A 21,726-nucleotide genomic window follows, 5' to 3' on the forward strand; every position below is an offset into this window, starting at 1 on the left:
ATTAAATTGAGGCTTCATTTGCCCACATCTCAGATGACGTAATAGATCGCGTGCCACTATTGAGGAGAAGATCAGGGAGTTGTGACCAGCGTCCTGATCAATATTTAAGGGGTCGTCCATTTAAGACAGAGATCAGGAGGAGTTTCTTCTCTCTGAGGGTAGTGAATCTGTAGAATTGTTTACCGCAGAGTGCAGTAGATGCTGGGTCGTTAATTATGTTCAAGGCTGAGGTGGACAGATTTTGAATCAGTGAGTGAATCAAGGGTTATGGAGATGACAGGAAAGTGGAGGCGAGGATTATCACATCACTGCAGTCATGATCTCATTGAATGGCAGAGCATACTGGATGGGCCGAATGGCCTACTTCGGCTATGTCTCATGGTCCTATCATCTTATCCCTCAGCAAATGCCTAAAACAGAGTAATCACCTTGCTGTGTGTGGGGGCCTGTTGTACACATGTTGCCCATTGCATCTTCTCCATAATCCACAGTAACTACTCTTCAAGAGTATTTTATTGACTGTAAGGCACTTTGGGGCATCCTGATGTCATGGAGGGCGCTAGATAAATGTAGGACTTTCTTTCCAGACAGAAATAAGGACAGAAGTAGGAAATTAATCAATTCAAGTACAGCAATCATGCTGTAGGTGAAGGCAGAATGATCAATTTAATTTTACTGAACTTATCAGGTTAGGTGGATTGGCCATGCTAAATTACCCTTCATGTCCAAAAGATTAGGAGGGGTTATTGGGTAACGGGGATAGGGTGCAAGTGAGAGCTTAAGTGGGTCAGTGCAGACTGGATGGGCTGAATGGCCTCCTTCTGCACTGTATGTTCTATGTTCTATCATAGAGTGCAGAATTACTATAGTTACCAAAAGCCAACGCCCTTTAAACATCGCAGGCCTGAGAAATTGCTGGAACTATTACATGAATCTGGTTAAATGGCCAAATAAATTTGGCCCCAGTTTTTTTTTTGAATTGAGCAGCCAGCAAGCAACTTCCTGGTGAGGCTTATATATTGATGTGAGACATCAGGGGACCAGGTGACAAGATTATACACTGAGAAATAATACACTTGTCACAATATTTTACCATTTGGCTTTGTTCAGCCATTAAGGTGTTCCTCTCCTGCCCCAGTCAATGGGTCTCTCGTGCAATCTCGAGTCTCTGCAGAGATCGCTGACCTGAATTAGCCACCAATTAGCTGCCCATTGGCACCTGCTCAAAAGCCCATGGGTGGAATTCTCCGCAAGGCCCGACGCCGTCATGAAACCCGAAGAGGTTCACGACGGCGTCGGAAGCCTCTCCCGGCCCCCTAATCTCCCCTACCCGGGGGGATAGGAGGGCCTTACCGGGAAACTCGGCGGCCGGGCCTTGTCCCTGGCTTCAAGGCCCGTCGCGCCAAGAGTGACACCGCCGTGGCGCCTAATGACGTCAGCCGCGCATGCGTGGGTTGGACAGCTCAAACCCGCGCATGCACGGTTGCCATCTTTCCCCTCAGCCGCCCCGCAAGACGTGGCGGCTTGATCTTGCGGGGCGGCGGAGGGGAAAGAATGCGTCCCCTTGAGACGCCGGCCCGACGATCGGTGGGAACCGATCGCGGGCCCGTCCCATCCCGAGCACGGTCGTGGTGCTCGATCCCCGATCGACCCCCCCACAGGCCCCACACTTACCTGGCGCGCCATGTTCACGACGGCAGCGACCAGGTGTGGTTGCCGCCGTCGTGAACAGGTTGGGAACGGCAGGCCGCTCGGCCCATCCGGGCCGGAGAATGGCCGTGAAAAACGGCGGCCCGCGTTTCTCCGAGCGACGTGTCGGAAAACCGGACACGCTATTTTGGGGGGGGTGGGAGAATAGCGGGAGGTGTGGGAGCGGACCTCCCGCTATTCTCCCACCCATCGTGGTTGCGGAGAATCGTGGCCCATGTGTGTACATCAGCTGAAACTACAGGCGGGATTTTAACACCTTTGTCGGGACCCTGACGTCACAATTACAGATCCCAAACCCCACACTGTGTTTGAGGGGCACTCATCCAACATGGATTTAGCCTCGATTAGCCAATTGGCAGACAGAGAGCACACTGTCCGTTCTATTACGCACAGCAGGTGGCGTCTCGAAGCTAGAGAGCGAGTAAGGAGGCCCTCCAGGAAGTGAGGGCAGCATGGACAAGCTGGGCCGAAGGGCCTGTCTCCATGCTATAAACATCTATGACTCTAAGAGAGATCGAGCGAGAGAGAGGGAGACACTCTCTGCAGTTTTAATACAGCTGATCAGCTGCTGAGCCACCATTGTGGAGGACTATTCCTCAGTGTCAGCTTAGAGCGCCGGCTCCTTGATCTGCCACTGTGAGGCCATTTCTAGGTAGCTGTCATTCTCTCGGGTCGCCATAGGCCTAGTCAGTCTCCGATCGGCCAGTTAAATGCCTTAATTTAGTTACCCACCAACAGGCTTATATTTAAATAATGGCTATTCATTTCAGCTTGTTAAATTTGCTTTAATTTGTTATAATTTGGTTAAGCAAAACTCGTATAAATAAATGGCGGCAGGCTGAAATATCAGAGGGTCCTTTCACCTGCACAGCTATACCTCAAAGTAAATCTGGGGCAGCACGGTGGTTCAGTGGTTAGCACTGCTGCCTCATAGCGCCAGGGAACCGGGTTCGATTCCGGCCTTGGGTGACTGTGCGGAGTCTGCACGTTCTCCCCAATGTCTGCGTGGGTTTCCTCCGGGTGCTCCGGTTTCCTTCCACAGTCCAAAGATGTGCAGGAGAGGTGGATTGGCCATGCTAAATGGCCCCTAAGTGCGGGTTATGCAGATAGGGTGGGGGATTGGGTCTAGGTAGGGGGCTCTTTCAGAGGGTCGATGCAGACTCGATGGGCTGAACGGCCTCCTTTTGCACTGTAGGATTATATGATTCGCAGTTGCTTCCCAGGGGAAGAGGGAGGAAGAATTGAAGGGAAAAAGACAAACCTTCCTTATCAATGTGACCAACTACCTCTGGGACATTTGAATCTGTTAATGTACTGACCGATGATTCTTAACCCCCGATCTGTGCACCATATTATAAAACATTTGTGCTAATCGGACACTCTGTATTTTTCTCAACAGCCCCAACTTGAAGACCACTGTCCAGTGCCTTTCCCACCACCAGACATATTCCCAGTGGAGCTCAGTGCCTCAGGTATCTAATCTCAGTGTGGCGGGAGACAAAGTTTTTAATCTTCTGAACTTCTTTGCTTTACCGAGTTTTATGAAGGCATTTAGCGAGCAATGGAATGATTCTCCCTTCCTGCCTCACTTCCACCTGCTTTTGCTCCTCAGAAACACACAAGGTACCCTCCTCCAAACCCATGGATATGCTCAGCAGGGTATTTAAAGAGGTTATCTGCATAGAAATGAATGAATGTGTAGCCAGACAGTCCAGGTTACGTTGTGTCACTGGTCAGTTTTTGTTTTATTCATTCATGGGATGTGAGAATCACTGACAAGGTTTGCATTTGTTACCTGTTATGTTTCAAGGGGTTTTGCATTTACTTCACAATCGCGGCAAAGGACACGGTAGCACAGTGGTTAGCACTGTTGCTTCACAGCGCCAGGCTCCCGGGTTCGATTCCCGGCTTGGGTCACTGTCTGTGCGGAGGAGTCTGCACGTTCTCCCCGTGTCTGCGTGGGTTTCCTCCGGGTGCTCCGCTTTCCTCCAAGTCCCGAAAGACGAGCTGTTAGGTGAATTGGACATTCCGAATTCTCCCTCCGTGTACCCGAACAGGCGCCAGAATGTGGCGACTAGGGAACTTTCACAGTAACTTCATTGCAGTGTTTTTTTTTATAAATTTAGATTACCCAATTATTTTTTCCAATTAAGGGGCAATTTAGCCTGGCCAATCCACCTACTCTGCACATTTTTGGGTTGTGGGGGCGAAACCCACGCAAACACGGGGAGAATGTGCAAACTCCACACGGACAGTGACCCAGAGCCGGGATCGAACCTGGGACCTCAGCGCCGTGAGGCAGCTGTGCTAACCACTAGGCCACCGTGCTGCCCTGCTTCATTGCAGTGTTAATGTAAGCCTCCTTGTGATGCTAATAAAGATGAATTTATTATTAAAGGATAACCATGGACGTGAATCCCGCCCCCGCCGCCCTCCCAATTCTCCCGCCCCCCTAAAATCCGACGTGGTGTGAGTTGGCCGCCTGCCTCGGAGAATGGCGGGGTCCGGCGTGACTCAATGGGCCCCGGGGCTGTCCGGATTCTCCAGCCCGCGATGGGCCGAAGTCCCGCGCGTTCTATGCCGGTCCCGCCGGCGTAACTTGGAGTTGGTCCCTTACCGGCGGGACCTGGTGGCGCGGGCGGGCTCCGGGGTTCCTGGGGGGGGGGGGGGGGTCGCGGGGGGATCTGGCCCCGGGAGGTACCCCCACGGTGGCCTGGACCGCGGTCGGGGCCCACCAGCCTGCGGGCAGGCCTGTGCCGTGGGGGCTCTCTATTCCTACCTGCCGGCCGTACAGGCCTCCGCAATGGCCGGAGCGAAGGTGAACCCCCCCCCCCCTGTGCATGCACGGGGATGATATAGATATCAGTATGAGAGTCTTACAGGGGAACGTCGGTTCCATGTCGGCAGATTCCATCGTTCAGGAGTCTTTGTTTTCACACTGTCTGTTCACCACTTGGCTCAGGCACATCATCTGATAAAGTTGGTTGTTTTTCAGCTTCTGCTGCTGGTTCAACTGATGTAGAATCTGAATTTGACTCAGTCGTAACCATAAATCCAGGCGTTTCCAAACCTTGAGAGTCAGATGTTGATCTTTCAGATACCGACTCTGCTAATTCTCCTTCTCAAACAATGGATAGTGTGTCTCCTCCAGACTCTCTCGTCATCAGTTTGCATCGTATAGTGGGTGGCAGGGCGGCACAGTGGTTAGCACTGGTGCATCATAGCACCAGGGACCCAGGTTCAATTCCAACTTTGGGTGACTGTGTGGAGTGAGGCAGCAGTCCTAACCACAGTGCCACTGTGCTGGCCACTGAACATGCCAATATTATAGGAGAAATGTGCTTTCATTTATATACAGGGCCTTTCACGACCTCGGGGTACCCCAAGAACGTCACAACAATTAATTCATTTTCCCAAAAGTGTAATAACATTGGGAAATTTGGCATTCAGTTGACGCAAAGCAAGGTCTCACAAAGATGCACAGGCGGACGGTGGCACAATGGTTAGCACTGTTGTCCCACAGCGCCAGGGAGCCAGGTTCGATTCTGGCCTTGGCTGACTGTGTGGAGACTGCACGCTCTCCCCCATGTCTGAGTAGGTTTCCTCCGGGTGCTCCAGTTTCCTCCCCCAGTCCAGAGACGTGCAAGGTAGGTGGATTGGCCATGCTAAATTGTCCCTTAGTGTCCAAAGATGTGCAAGTATTAGCCATGATCAGTGCGCAGGGTTAAGGGGATAGGGTGGGGAGTGGGCCTAGGAAGAGTGCTCTTCCGGAAGGTCGGTGCAGAGTCGATGGGCCAAATGGCCTACTTCTGCGCTGTACGAATTCTATGATAAATAACCAGATAATCTGATTTAGAATAATGTCGACGAAGGGATAAATGTGGATCAGGACGCCTCAAGAACCATGATGCCTTCCTTCAAACATTGTAGTAAGATCACTTAGCTGAGACGGCAGATGGGAGCTGGCTTTGATGGCACATCCAAAAGGTAGCAATCCATCAAGGGTATCATTCTCTCAGTAATGTGCCACATTAAAGCCTTAGCCCAAAATACCTGCTGAAATGTTTGGAGTGGGGCTTAGAATCCATGGCCAGTCTGACACCTAAAGGAGAGACATTAAAAGGAACATTTTACTAACATACATATGAACATAAGAACTAGCAAGAGGAGTCGGCCACTCGGCCCTTTGCCATTCAATAAGAGAATGGCTGATTTGACGATGAACTCACTCCCACATTCCTGCCAACCCCCTTTCACTCTCATGCCCCTCAAGTATCTGTCCACCTCTTCCTTAACAACATTCAAGGGCTCTGCACCCACCGGCTTTTGAGGAAGAGAGTTCCAGAAACTCGCGACCCACTGAGAGAGAAAAATTCTCCCCATCTCCCTCTTAAATGGGGGACGCCTTATTTTTAAACATTAGCAACTTAGTGGTTTCAGGTATACTCCTGATAGAGCAGGATTTGGGGTTCACTTAACGGGAGTGATTAGTGAGGCTGAATGGAAGTAGATATCAATGCAGGCCCAAAGTCTGGAACAAGGAGTACGTGCTTAACTATCAAAACAGCTCTAATGATTCAGTGTCCAAATTATACTCTTGGAAAGGCTGAGTGACAAACAATTATTCAACAAAATGTGTATGTGTGTGCGTTTATATATATTTTTCAGTAAAAGATTTTTAAAATATAGAACGGATGAATTATTTCCTTCAGTATCGCACATATCATTTGGTTCAGCATGCTGGAATACAGAAGGAGTTAAATTAAGAATGATCCAGATTCAGGGGTCACGGGTGAGCTTTGGAAACTGAAGTTTTAATTTTCCCAGAGCCCACGGCTCTGACAGGTCATTGTCGGCGTTGTATATTTTTACCGACTAATGCCCTGCCCTGGTCCAGATCTCAAAACCACGATTGAAGTAGAATCCAACAGAGTCTGTATTCCCAGCAGAGTTTTGAGGGTTTAGAGCTCGCAACATTCCAAAGGACACTGAATTTGAGACAAATGTAGCATGTGTCATTCCTTCTCTACAGCTGCCAAAACATCCATTCAGAAAGAAGTGCCCACCATCAAACGAAAGGTCTCTCTGGACCCTCACGTTCGGTTAAAGGTGGATAAGCTCGAGTTGGTAAGTGTCTCTTGTATATGATTCCCTTCCACGTCCTTTTCATTTCCTGTTCCTCCCCTTTGCAACGGCTGGCCAGCACACTAGCTTGTTGTCAGGGATTCAAGAGAAAAACTAGGCTAAATCTGCCTGAATATTTAGACATTAGTTGGAAAATCAGACATTGAACGTACGTATGAAGCCATGGCAGCAATATTCAGAGCCTTGGACTTCCCATGCAGTTGGCAATGGTTATGGCTAGCATTTCTCCGAAGGTGTGGAAGAATACTTAAAAGGTTGAGATGTTGAAGTTCCCATGGCTGCCACCATGTTTTCTTAACCTCTCTGATAGCTATTACCATGCACAAAGCACCAAAGTTGACATTAGTAACTGTGGTAGTTGGTATTAGGGGTATTACGGTACCGAGGCTGGAGGTACCTGATGCTGTAACACCATTGGTGTTGGAGGTACCTGATACTGTAAGATCATTGGTGAAGCCTGCCTGCTGGTTCCGCCCAGCAAGGCAGAGTATAAGAGTCTGTGTTTCCCTGGCTGCTGCATTCTGTACCTGCGCTGCTGGGGGAAACATCTAGTCCAATAAAGCCTTCAATTGTCCTACAATCTCGCTTTGGGAGTTACTGATCGTGCATCAGTAACACGATAACAGGGATTCTTTATTCACGGATAGTTCTGCATGCAAACTGTTATAACCCGCACGAGAGCTACGGGGCTGGAGCAATCAGACACCCCGTGAGTCTCGCAGAGTACAAGCTCCACCGTTAAGGGGGTGGGGAACCCGAGGACATTCACCATTGAGTTCTGTGTAAGGTTGGCCAGGTATGGAACTGACTGGGCAGACCCAGCTGGGATCCGACGTATATTGTGAATATAATTGCTTTGCGATAAACAGTTTTCTTTCACCTACTCGACTTGGACTCGTCTGTGGCCTACTAAAAATACTCATGTCTTCCCTGCTCAAATGTCAAATCAGTATCCATAAGGGCTGATCCGGGCTACTCTGCCAATGCCAAGGGATAGAGATGGCCTCCCGACCGTAGATCCGGGGGGGGGGGAGCTGCACTCCATCGTTTAATTCAAATCACAACCCGCACCTGGATTGCCAGCGGACCACACAGCTGACAATCCTGTGGAGGAATTCTCCATCCACAATGACAGCTTTGTAGCTGTATAAAACTTAGCGTCCAATTAAAACGGAGACGAGGAGAATTGTTTTCTCTCAGGTTCGTGAGTCTCTGGAACTCTCAATTGCGTGTGTGTTGTGTGTATGTTATATGCATGTGTGGATGTACATTGTAAATCAATAGTGTGTGTGCGCCTGTGGTGTGTGTTGTTTGTGCGTGGATGTGCTTTGTGTGATGTGTGTGTGCACATGTGTGTGCGCAAACGTGTGTGTGTATGCATGTACAGGGCTGGATTAAACTGCCCCACCTGCCACTACACGCGGGAGCGAACCATGTAAAGGTACATTGACTTCCATTGAATGCGTGTGTATGCATGTGTGTGCTGTCTGCATGTGCTCAGTGTAAAATCAATAGTGTGTGTACGTGCTGTGTGTATGCATGCACGCGCATGTGTGCAGGTGCACACTATGAAATCAATAGTGTGTGCTGTGTGTGCATTTCCACACTTGCATGTATATGCGTGTGTGAAATGTGCATGTGTGTGCAGCAGCATGTCTGTGTGCGTGTGTATGTGCATGTGTGTGTATGTAGCCAGCCGAAAGCTGTGGTCGCCATTGAGACTCACTGGCCGAGTTCGCTAGAAACAAGTAAGAGGTGCATTGACCTAGTTTAGATTGCAACGTGAATTCTGAATTCAACAACAGCAATGATACAATCTGTCTACGAGAGACTTGGAAAGAGCCGGGACCTTCACAACAAGTGCAGACTGAGGAAGAAGGGCTGAAGATTTTTATAAGGATTTACAACCACCTTTCCAGGAACAGAAAGGATCTTTTTTTAAATAACAACAAGCTGCTTGGCTTCACAGCGTTCTGCTGTCACAAATAGATATCACTGATAACAAAGATGGAAAATATTTGGTAATGTAATCATATCAGTTGCTATTTCCAACCTGTCAACCCGGAGGGGCAGGAGAAAACTGAGCTTGTGCTACCTCTGAAAGAAAGAACTTACATGGATCTGGGCCACGTCGGATTCTAAGGGAATCGCAAAATAATTCATGATGGAGGGGGTGCCCGGGCGTGACCCTCTCTCCTCCACAGCGATGTATTCACCGAAGCTCCGCCAGTGGGGTTCGCTGACCTGAGCTCGCCAGGGGCACGCTTTGGGAGGCCAATCGGATTGCATGCCAGCCTGCTCTTGCGCCGATGCGGATGGGCTTACTGACGGGGTGGGGGGTGTCGGCGAGGGGAGGGGGATGGAGGTGATTCAGACATGCGAGGCCTGATCGGGATATGCTAATATATGGAAACGATGTTTCCCCGACATCCAACGTCGCCAAACTCGCGACATCGCCACCAGGGCGAGGGGACAATGGCGACCCGTTGTACCATCGACACGAGACCAGGTTTGGGCGCCTGGAGAGATTTCCTGCACCCACCGCCGAACCCGCCCACCGACAACGGGAGCAGAAGGTTCCGGACCCAGGCTTTTCGCCTGTCCAGCAAGCTGAGTTTCAGAAGCCGTGAGGGAATTCCCAACTGTTGAGTTGCTTTTGGAAAGGGAATCGCTCTTCGTGAGGCAGGCAGCCATCTCTGGGAACGCCAACAATCGAGATGACTGCCCAGCTAATCTGGGAGTTTATTGGATGCATTGGTTGGGGTTGGTTTAGCACAGTGGGCTAAACAGCTGGCTTGTAATGCAGAACAAGGCCTGCAGCGCGGGTTCAATTCCCGTTCCAGCCTCCCCGAACACGTGCCAGAATGTGGCGACTAGGGGCTTTTCACAGTAACTTCATTGAAGCCTACTTGTGACAAAAAGCGATTATTATTATTGATAAATGCCGCGTAGTGGTTAGCACTGCAGCCTTATGGCGCTGAGGTCCCAGGTTCGATCCCGGCTCTGGGTCACTGTCCGTGTGGAGTTTGCACATTCTCACCGTGTTTGCGTGGGTTTCGCCCCCACAACCCAAAGATGTGCAGGGCAGGTGGATTGGCCACGCTAAATTGCCCCTTAATTGGAAAAAATGAATTGGGTACACTAAATTTATTTAAAAAAATTATTGAGAAAGGTCAGCTTGAGGAACCTTCCTGTTCTTTGTGAAATCGTGCTGTCCCATCATTTATTAAGTCAAACGCGCCTTTATTTTCTAATTGTTCGCTTCTCCAATCCCATAAAAAGTTTTCAAATCCAATTTCAGGGACACATTGGCAAACAGTCCCTAGTATAATCACCAGTAATAAATTGGGAATATGCTGGGAATATTCAGCAGGTCTGGCAGCATCTGTGGAGAGAGAGGCAGAGTTAATAATTCAAATCAGATCTAATCTTCTACCTGTATCTGAAACAGAAGGAAACCTCCCACTGCCCCCTCCAGAGTCTCAAACACGCCTCACGTTTTAATTCTCAATAGCTGTGTTGCTGTGACTTATTCCCACTGAATATTGGAGATTAAAAACATTAAAGAGGGTTTCGTTATTCTCTTTCTGTCCCTTTCTCCAACGTGAACACACACACACACACAAACGCACGCATGCACACATACGTAAACACGTAATTGCAAGATGTGCACAAACGTACACGCGCATATATGCACACACACAAATGTGCACGCACACACAAACGCACACACAAATGTGCACACACAAACGCACACGCATGCACACACAAACGCACACGCACGCACACACAAACGCACACAAATGCGCGCACACAAACGCACACACACACAAACGCACACACACAAATGCACAAGCATACGCATACACAAACGCATTCACACGCACACATACCGAAGCTAAGGCCTCACAGCAGTGAAACGTGTACAGAAACTCATGACCATTGCTGACTGTCCATTTCTGCACCAAAATGGAATTGATTCAAGGTGCAGAAACTAGGGGGGGGGGGGGTGAATTTGAGCCCGGACTCCGCCCGTGTGACTCGGCGTAACCTCAAAATCCTGGAGCTGTGCGAATCGTGCCACGGGAGCCTGGGAACATCATAGTAATACATTAGCATGTCATTCCTGAGCACCCACACCAGACTTTCCCCCCTCACGGAATATTCACCGGGCGCTGGCATCATTTGTGACAGGTTTTGCCAGGAGTGATGCAGTCAAGGGGGTCGCTCTGGGGGGGGGGGGGTGCAGAGGTATGTGTAGCCCCGAGGGGGGGGGTTAGAGGGACGTGCTCGGGCAGTGCCCTGGAACTTCCCCCTGGCATAAGTCAGCTCTGCCTGGGTGGCACTTCCAGTGCTGAGAGTTCCTTTCCCCTCGTGGGAGAGTCCAGGACCAGAGGGCACAATCTCAGAGTAAGGGGTCACCCACTTTAGACAGTGTTGAGGAAGGATCTGAATTGAAAACAGGAAATGCTGGATGAACTCAGCCCCTGTGCGAAAACAAAGTTGACATTTCCAATCTAAATGGCCCTTCTACAGAAATGTTCAAGGATTCTGTTGAAGGCTTAGACTAGAAATGTTAACCCTTTTTCTCTCTCCACAGTTGAATATCTTCCCTCAGAGGGCGGTGAATCTGTGGAATTCTTTGGCGCAGTGAGCTGTAGAGGCTGGATCGCTAAGTGTGTTCAAGGCTGAGACAGACAGCTTGTTAATCAGCGAGAGTTATGATGAGGGAAAGTGGAGCTGAGGATTATTACGACAAATCATTCATGATGTCATTGAATGGCGGAACAGACTCAACGGGCCTAAGGTTTATGGTCTTATGGTTAGGTGAATAAAGTTGGGATGAGGTTCATGTGGATCATAAACAACAACATAGACCAATTGGGCCAAATGGCTTATTTCCATATTGTAAATTCTGAGTAATATATCCAGTTTGCAGAACATTTGTATGCTGATACAGGTTAGGCAAGGTATACATTAACCACATTAATATCACTGTACTCTTGACTGTTGCCGTATCATGTTCTGCTGTAGGCACTGAAATATCTCGGGCTACACGTGACAGAAGAGAGGAGAAGAATGCTAAGACGTAGTCTCACAAACGATTCACAGGGAACAGTAGCATTTGGAGGTGAGAATGTGCTTTCAATTAAAGTAACTTCTTGGTGGCATTCTTTCTCGCTTCTCTCATCTCCACTGGCGCTAATGTGCCCCAGCAGGGAAGGTGAGACTGAACCATGTGAAACCATTGACAGTCTGGATTGATTATGAGTAATGATTTATCACCCCTAGCTAAGGAATTTCACCAGACAGATTGCAAAAGTTCAAGAATAAGGCCCATTACATGAGCAATTAGGGAGGGGCAATAAATGCTGACCACATTCCGGAGAATTAATATTTTGAAATCTGAGTTCCCACGTGGTGCAACATTAGCTTTGTCTGCGAGTTCTGATGAAGAGCAAAAGGGATGGAAACATTAACTCTGTGTCTTCCCTCCTTACAGATGCCGCCAGAGCTGCTGGGTTTATCCAGCGTTCTCTGTTCTTGTTTCAGATTCCAGCATCCGCAGTATTTTGCCTATTTCAGCTTTGCCTCCCTGCTTACTCTGATACCATTTACCGTCACAAAGTGCTCCACGTAAAAATGTTAGGCAATGACCAGGTGATTACTCATGATTGCGGCTAAGAGGGAGATCTCTCTCCCACCTCAGTGGGACAGAAGTCAAGGGCAGAGGTATAACTATTTAAAATTGTGGTCGGCCAGTTTGGGGCGAGGTGGGAGTAAGTCCTCTCCGTTCTATTTTAACAGCCCCCATGTCCAGCCTCGTCTCCGCCCTCTGTCTCCACAAACCGGTCTCAATGTTTTGCCAAATGGCAATGAAATAGCTACAGCCTTGAGATCTGTTGATGCATTCCTATTTCAACCTGGAGCCCACAGTGCAAAGCTGTTAAATTCACTTTTATAATGGTGGAACTAGCTACCCTGCACTCCCACTCACATCAAGTACTTGTTGACTGTTGAGTCATAACTCCGTCCTATCTATCGCCATCTATATATGGGCAGCACGGTAGCACAAGTAGATGGCACTGTGGCTTCACAGCTCCAGGGTCCCAGGTTCGATTCCCTGCTTGGACCACTGTCTGTGCAGAGTCTGCACATCCTCCCCGTGTTTGCGTGGGTTTCCTCCGGGTGCTCCGGTTTCCTCCCACAGTCCAAAGCTGTGCAGGTTAGGTGGGTTGGCCATGCTAAATTGTCCCTTAGTATCCAAAAAGGTTAGGAGGGGTTATTGGGTTACGGGGATAACCTGCACATCTTTGGACTGTGGGAGGAAACCGGAGCACCTGGAAGAAACCCACGCAGACACGGGGATCGGTGCAGACTCGATGGGCCAAATGGCCTCCTTCTGCACTGTATGTCCTATGTTCTATCGGTGTCACGGTCACACGGGTGTACTTATTTTGGAAAGGTGAAAAATCACTTCAGGATTAAAGGACGTCCACCTCAAAATAAAAATAATCCACTCTGATAGATCTACTGAATGGAAAAACCATCAGGATGTCCCAGGGCCTGGATTTTGTTCCATTTATCCCATTTCAAATTTAGGAGGATAACGACAGGAATTGTTAATTGTATCGTAGTTATGTTTAGGGGCTGTTTAGCACACTGGGCTAAATCGCTGACTTTGAAAGCAGACCAAGGCAGGCCAGCAGCACGGTTCAATTCCCGTAACAGCCTTCCCGAACAGGCGCCGGAATGTGGCGACTAGGGGCTTTTCACAGTAACTTAATTGAAGCCTACTCGTGACAATAAGCGATTTTCATTTCATTTCATTTCATTTAATTGTATGCAAGCGATGGTCATTAACTGGGTATTCACTTGTGCAATTATAAATAGGAACTGAGTGCAAATCTGTTTGTTGGGTCAGGAGGTGCATGCCTGTACTGTGTACTTCTGTAAATAAATGGGGCGATGAGGTCTACTTTTCATTCTTGCCTGAGACATGATTTTCCGAGGCAGCACAGTGGCACAGTGGTTAGCCCTGTTGCCTCACGGCGCCGAGGTCCCAGCTTCGATCCCGGCTCTAGGTCACTGTCCGTGTGGAGTTTGCACATTCTCCCCGTGTTTTTCATAGATTCATAGAATTTACAGTGCAGAAGGAGGCCATTCGACCCATCGAGTCTGCACTGGCTCTTGCAAAGAGCACCCTACCCAAGGTCAACACCTCCACACCTCCACACTATCCCCATAACCCAGTAACCCCTCTCAACACTAAGGGCAATTTTGGACACTAAGGGCAATTTATCATGGCCAATCCACCTAACCTGCACATCTTTGGACTGTGGGAGGAAACCGGAGCACCCGGAGGAATCCTCGCGCACACGGGGAGGATGTGCAGACTCCGCACAGACAGTGACCCAAGCCGGGAATCGAACCTGGGACCCTGGAGCTGTGAAGCGATTGTGCTATCCACAATGCTACTGTGCTGCCCAACCCAAAGATGTGCAGGGTAGGTGGATTGGCCACGCTAAATTGCCCCCTTAATTGGAAAAAATGAATTGGGTTCTCTAAATTTATTTTTAAAAACATGATTTTCCTCTGCCTACTCCTGAGAAGGTTGCAAACTGCCTATTCCCTGCCCGTCACGGCAAATTATGGCATGACCCAGATTGGTGGAGATGTGTAGACGTTCCACTTCCAGTGAGAGGAGTTGAATCCAGGACAAGGATTCCAGGGAACAAAAAAGAGCGACAAGAAACTGAAGTTAGTTTTGTAACTTGGATCCTGCTGGTGGCTGGTAATAACTCCGAGTCAACTTTTCAGAATTTGTGCAGGCGGCAAGAATTACTCTACCTCAGGAGCTGGAGGACATTGGCCTAAGTCAAAGTCCCATGATGTTTTTTCCTCATGAAGTTGCAAACCTTCTGGACACTACAGCTTTCCAATCCCAGGTAAGAGGACGTAACTTCACGGCTCTAGACGTTAAACTCCGCAGTACCCTCGCTAAACCGCTCCATCTTAAGACACTCCTTCAAACCCACCTCTTTGATGGACGCCTGTCCCAATGCCTGTTTCCGTGACTTGGGGGTCAAGCCTTGTGTGACAAACGGGCATGAGACAAGACGAGAAGCAAACCAATTGTCTGACATTTTATTGCAGTGTTTATGTCAGCCTACTTGTGACGTTAATAAAGATTATTATTATTATAGCTGTTGCGTTAAGCTTGTCAGATTTAACCCTGTGATATAACATCACGTGCTTAACAGATGCCCTTCGCTGTCTACATTTTAGATTTTCAGCTCCAACCCGTTCCACGAGGCAGAAAACCTCGACCATCTGCAGTCAGAGGTAACTGAACTACACCAGGAGATTAAAAAAATGAAGGTGAGGTTTCTTTCAGCCGAGGATGTGGCGCAAAGATATTTAATCCCCTGTTACGGAGCTGTAGTGATTCACTCTTCAACAATCGGGATGAATTCAGCAAGAAATCTTGCATCAAGCTATGACTCCCGTTTTGATTTTGAATGTGACACTTTTCTCACCTAACGGCTATAGTCAGCACACTTGCACGTTTCCTCGTGACAATGTAAAACCCGAGTCCTTCCAGTAAATACGAGCGTGCCCTGCGTTTCAAGAACTAGTTAATGTTCACACGGTAGAGAGATAATGACTGTAACGAGTATGGAAGATTATTGAAGAACAATTACTCAGAAAATCTGATTTCTGCATTGATTACGGATGGATGTTTTCGACATGATTCAGACAATATTGATCAGAATAACATTGGGTAATCGTACTGTTGATCAGCTGTGGTTAGTAGATCGAAATCAGCATTAAATAGAATCTGCGTTCAGAGGGTAAAGCAGATACACAATCTATAGTATCTGTTACCTATTCATAGTTGTTTTCCACTTTACTTGGCCTGTGACATTTCTGTTCAATGAGTCACCCTCGGCAGCCCCTGTCGAAAATTATTTCATGACGATAGTCCTTCTTATTTGAAATAAATCGCTGCTGTCCCAGATTTAATGCATCTTTCACATCTTTGCACATCATCACCTGCCAGGCGCAATCACTCCCAAAACAATGAAGGGGATGATGGGACTGGCATCAAAGTGGCTTTGCCATGGGAATCCTCCCTACAAAGCCAGTGATATGTTATTGTTTTAATATAAATTTAGAGTACCCAATTCATTTTTTCCAATTAAGTGGCAATTTTTCGAGGCCAATCCCCCTAACCTGCACATCTTTGGGTTGTGGGGGCTGAAACCCACGCCGACATGGGGAGAATGTGCAAACTCCACACGGACAGTGACCCAGAGCTGGGATTGAACCTGCGACCTCGGCACCGTGAGGCAGCAATGCTAACCCACTGCCCCACCGTGCTGCCCAATGCCAGAGACATTAAACTGACCCGACCCTTTCCCCGGTATATGAGCCAACCCAGATTACTTTGTGTCACGCTTGGGATCACGAAGGACCAGAAAGCTTGGGCAGAGAAAAACAGAGTCCCGTGTCGAGCACATTTAGCGGAGTGCCCCTTATGAGGTGGGGTTAGAGCGGCTTTGAGAACCCCCTAATTGGTAGGTTGGGGCATGGGGCGTAGGGTAATGCCAAGAAAACGACCCCACTATTGTTTCGCTAACAATTGCACACAGAAACACGAAACGGTACAAAAGAGGCTTTATTACTGTGAGATGTTATTACCTCAAGTGGAGCTGTAAAATGGCAGCTCAGGAGGCCTCATGGATTTTTAATACTGCTCCTGTGGGCGGAGCTAACCGGCAGGGGCTTACTGACAAACTATGCAGGGGCTTACCGACAAACCTGTAATAGCCAGTACTATTGTACATCCCCTAATAGAGGCACACACATATATATACAGTGGGATTACCACAACTATTAAATGGGACACTGTTCTTTTTTTGGGCCTCAGCGAGCAAGGCCCCAGTTAGGCCACACTCAGCCTCATTTCCTGCACTGAGGAGCTCCTACGCTCGCCAGTGCAGGGAGAGGTCAGGGTGTCATTTATAAATGGACGGCGATCTCTTGACCTCCCAATGCGACCCCCGGACACCACCCTCCCCTCCATCCCCATGCCCTAACAGACCAATCAGGGGGTTCTCAAGCCACTCTAACCCCACCTTATACGAGGCACCCCCAGACTGAATCCTGAGCACGGGCAAGATGCCACCTTGGTACTGCCAGCCTGTCACCCTGGGAGCCCGGGTGGCACTGCCAGAGTTCCAGGCTGGCAGTGCAAGGTGCCCAGGTGGCATCAGCAGTGCCAGGGTACCCCCCTACTCAGAGGCTGACCACCCGGTGGCCTCTGATCGGCAGATCTCCAGACCTCCCCCAAGTACAGTTCCGCATGGTCCATCTTTGTGGAGACCAGTGCTAAACCTCGACACCAGACTCGAGGTTCGAACCTCGACACCGGACTCCAACAGGCCGAATATCATTCATCCTTCCATCCAAAAACCGAACACATCCAAAAATGTTTTTGAACAGCAATGCAGTCCATTTGTCTGTGAATCAAGCAATGTACAGGCGTACTAAGTGTTGAGAGGTAAGAGGTAGAGTGTGTGAGAGTTAGCAAATGGAGTAACAACCTAGTATTTGTAGACTATAGCTAGCCTAGGCTAATGTAATGTGATTAGGCTGAGCTTACCGCATATATGGTATCACATCCGAAAATACCTGAACACCAAAACGCAATCGGCTCCACTGATTTTGGGTAAAGGATATTCAACCTGTACTCAAATAGCCACTCTGTAATCAGCGTTCTGATATTTAAGATAAACAAGAGAATCTATTTCTAAATACAGCCACATAAAATTAACAGCAAATGATTCAGGCGTGTGCTAAGGATGTCCCAGGAATGAATCCCAAAAGGTCAGCACGGTGGCGCAGTGGTTAGCACTGCTGCCTCACAATGGCGATGAGCTGAGTTTGATCCCGGCCCCGGGTCACTGTCCGTGTGAAGTTTGCACATTTTCCCTGGGCGGGATTCTCTAATAATGGGGCTATGTCCCCTCGCCCGTGGAAAAACGCGCACGAATCACTCTGGACTTACCTGGAGTGAGTGCAGGGTGATTCTCCGATTTGCAGGGGGCCTGCAGGACCCCGGAGTGCACCTCGCAGCCCTGGCTGTGGATACGGGGCCCTGCATTTCCATTCGTGGGTCCGCACGTGCGCATGGCGGCAGCCTGTGTTGGCCGCCCTGCACAACATGGCCGACCACGGACTGGCACCGAAAACATAGCCTCCCCCCTCCCCCCAGATTGCACGCGTGCGCAGATCGGTGGCCCCCGATCAGTAGCCTGGCCATCCAAGAGGACCCCCCCACCCCCAGTGGATGATCCACCCCGCCCCCCCCCCCTACCAGGGCGGCCGTGGACTGAGTCCGCAGCCGCTGGCCGAATTCCCGACGGTTGGAACCATGAGAGAACCACGCCTTCGGGAACTCGGCCAGCTGCATTCGCTGAATCGCCGCGGGTGCCTCTTTTAATGGACCCCGACCGGCCCCGAGCGGCGTTGGACCCGATCTCGGGTTTGACGCCCATTCTCCGCCCCGGTGCCGATGGTGATTTTGGCACGGAGGCTCGGAGAATCCCACCCCCTGTGTCCGCGTGGGTTTCACCCCCACAACCCAAAGATGTGCAGGGTAGGTGGATTGGTCACACTAAATTGCCCCTTAATTGGAAAAAAAAAGGAACGGGTACCGAAGGTTGCTCTAAGATAGGCACCAGCCGGGATAGGCAAACTGGGCAAGCCAATAACAGCATGGCATGGGGCAGTGGTGACAGAATTGGAAGAGATGGAGCTTACATCCACAGCAGAAGGCAGGTCCCGATGAGGGACATTGTTGCAGCCCCCCGGGACGAGGAGGATAATGATGCTGCTTCAGGAATTTCACTATTCTTCCCTGAGAGCTTATAAAAAATGTAACTTTTGACAAATTGGATCCTCAATAAAGTACATTTGCATCTTGGGAGGCGGTACATAGATCATAGAGAGGCGGCCGCAGAATCGGCGGCAATGGCACATTCGCGGTCGCCACGGCGCCGGTCGGGGGCCGCTCACCGCGGACCCCCGGCGATTCTCCGCGCTCGATGGGCCGAATGCCCGCCGAGTCCCGCTGGCGTCGGTCACATGTTGTCCTACTCGGCGGGACCTCGCCATTCTGTCTGCGGGGGCTGTCCTGGTGGGGGAGGAAGTAAAAAAATGAAATGAAAATCGCTTATGTCACAAATAGGCTTCCAATGAAGTTACTGTGAAAAGCCCATAGTTGCCACATTCCGGCGCCTGTTTGGGGAGGCTGGTACGGGAAGGAGGGTGGATCCGACTCCGGGGGGGGCTCCACGGTGGCCAGGCCCGCGATTGGGACTTACCAATCGGCCGGCGGGCTGTTCCTCCGCACCCGGCCCCTGTAGGAGCCCTACAGGGGCCGGGTGCGGAGGAACAGCCCGCCGGCCGATTGGTAAGTCCCAATCGTTGTTGCGTGGGGGCCGGCGCGGAGACGGCATGTGTGGACCCGCGCCGGCCACAGCGTGCATGTGTGGACCCGCGCTGGCCACAGCGCGCATGTGTGGACCCGCGCTGGCCACAGCGCGCATGTGTGGACCCGCGCCGGCCACAGCGTGCATGTGTGGACCCGCGCCGGCCACAGCGTGCATGTGCGGACCCGCGCCGGCCACAGCGCGCATGTGCGGACCCGTGCCGGCTGTTGCACACATGCACGGACCAGTGCCGGCCGTGCTGGCACCCTTATTGGCAGCTGGAGCTGCGTGAAGCGCTCCAGGGCAATGCTGGCCCCCTGTGCGGCACAGGAACGCTGCTCCTAGCGGTCAGATGGCGCCGCGGTAAAACGCTCTGGCGTTTACGACGGCGTCAACACTTAGCCCATTAGGGGAGAATCCCACCCAGTACGCTGAGTTAACATATTTTAATATCCTTGGCGATCTCTTAAGTACTTCAAATTTTTTATAATGTCACAAATATCATTGCGCTTCCTATTAGTTTACAAGGCCTAAAAAACATACAATGACCTCGAATGTGGGGCCTAGTGTGACTCAGGATGTGGTAGTGTGTTCCCTTTAAGGGGGGGGTGCCCTTGTGGTCCATGTGACTGGGGCCTATCGTGTGGGAACCGTGAACCACAACCAACGAGGAAAGAGTGAGGGCCCGGGGAGCGAGGATCCTGGTCAGAGCGAACCTAGGAGCCAGAGTGTGAAGACCTCTGTAGAGAGACTCTGTATCTGTTTATAAGTTACCCTTGTTAGTTGCCAGTAAAACCTTTGTTCTTCCTTACTGTCCTCTACCTGATATTACCTCAAGCCACCACAAAGGGTCTATGGGGAAATAAACAAAACAATGTCAATTAAAGCTGCTATTTATTAATTAGAACGTTTTGTGGCATCACTGATAAGGTCAGCAGTTTCTGTCCAGCCCTAATTTCTGTTGCGAGATGGTGTTGAATGATCTTCTTGCATTCAACTTGCTCGAGTAGTTAAGAGTCAACCACATTGCCATCACTCTGGGGTCACAGAAAGGTCAGACCAGATAAAGATGGCGGATTTCTCCCTCAAGAGCTTGAGTGAATTTTTACAACAATTTTGTGATCATTACTGATACTAGCTTTTAGTTGCTCATTTTTAATTGATTGAATTCAAATTCTCCAGGGACCGTGGTGAGATTGGAATCACATCATTGGACCATCAGTCCAGTCCAGTTTGGCAAAATAACAATGATGCTGCTGTGCCCCATTTTATTCACTATCTGTTACAACTAATAACTCAGAATCAGGAAAAATATGTAAGAGCTTGCCATTTTATAGGGCCCATCGTGCCCTCGAGACCTCCCAAACCATACTGTTGCCACCAATCTGGTCCACACGGTTGTCCAACCAATTTCGGGACTTGTGGGAGGAAACCGGAGCTCCCGGAGGAAACCCACGCAGACACGGGGAGAACGTGCAGACTCCGCACAGACAGTGACCCAAGCCGGGAATCGAACCTGGGACCCTGGAGCTCTGAAGCAACAGTGCTAACCACTGTGCTACCGTGTCGCCCCAAGTTGAAGCGGCCAACATAGGGCCCAAACCCACGACCCTGGGGGTAAGAGTCCCGTGCTGTACCGACTGAGCTACCGACTGATGCTACTGAATAAAGATTGCCTGGGTGAGAGGTATAAATTACATGCAGATGATGGGCTGCTTACCCAGAAGAACATCCACAAACCATCTAGGCTGACAGCGCAAAATAAATCTGACATCTGCTTGACTATCGTTTAATTCCGCCTCAAAAATATTAACATTCCTAATTTTCCCACGTCATCGGTTTATTCAACAAGTGCATATTCTTTTGTCAAATGAGGTCAAACAAAAATAGTTTCACTTTGAGGTAATAATTCAATTTGATTTCTGGTTGAAATCGCAGGTCCCAGCCTGTTCCATTGAATATTGAATTTATTTCGGAGGATACTCGGGATCTTTCTTTCCCTCACACGGCCTGACAGGGAATCTCTCTCACTCTTAGCTGCCACTAGCATGTGACAGGCCACCCTTGTCTGGTGTGGCCTATATGTTCAAAGGACACCCAATATGTTTGTTAATAAATCTGTAGCTAGTTATTTCAGAATCACGGTCAAAAGATTGAAACCTCAATCCCATAAATCCCTTTTTGTTTTTGCAATCACAAGGCTCTTGTCAAGGAGATGGAGAAGAATAAGAAAACACAGGAAGAGGAGTTTCAACAGGTCACTCAGGTGAGTGAGGTCTCCCGCTGTGGACAATGGAACATTGAGCTCCCCCTCCCCACCCCCGAGCATTGGGGGAATTCAAAGCTTTTTACCCAGTTTTTCTTGTCTGCG

The 21,726-nt window shown here is 49.6% G+C and overlaps 1 protein-coding gene across 2 annotated transcripts in view; it reads left to right on the top strand.

The window, feature by feature from the left end:
* The window catches only part of si:dkeyp-72e1.9 (syntaxin-binding protein 4), an 88,047-nt gene that overhangs the window by 50,265 nt on the left and 16,056 nt on the right, over window positions 1–21,726 (top strand). The window contains exons 11-17 of one of the 2 annotated variants that reach the window (XM_038819783.1): window positions 3,110–3,182; window positions 3,323–3,442; window positions 6,743–6,837; window positions 11,890–11,986; window positions 14,677–14,804; window positions 15,145–15,237; window positions 21,556–21,621. In XM_038819783.1, the coding sequence (XP_038675711.1) occupies window positions 3,110–3,182; window positions 3,323–3,442; window positions 6,743–6,837; window positions 11,890–11,986; window positions 14,677–14,804; window positions 15,145–15,237; window positions 21,556–21,621 (672 nt within the window). The remainder of the gene's footprint in view (window positions 1–3,109; window positions 3,183–3,322; window positions 3,443–6,742; window positions 6,838–11,889; window positions 11,987–14,676; window positions 14,805–15,144; window positions 15,238–21,555; window positions 21,622–21,726) is intronic. The other variant, XM_038819784.1, reaches the window with a different exon arrangement.

The sequence above is a fragment of the Scyliorhinus canicula genome, chromosome 15, assembly GCF_902713615.1.
Source record: "Scyliorhinus canicula chromosome 15, sScyCan1.1, whole genome shotgun sequence".
Classification (NCBI taxonomy): Eukaryota; Metazoa; Chordata; class Chondrichthyes; order Carcharhiniformes; family Scyliorhinidae; genus Scyliorhinus; species Scyliorhinus canicula.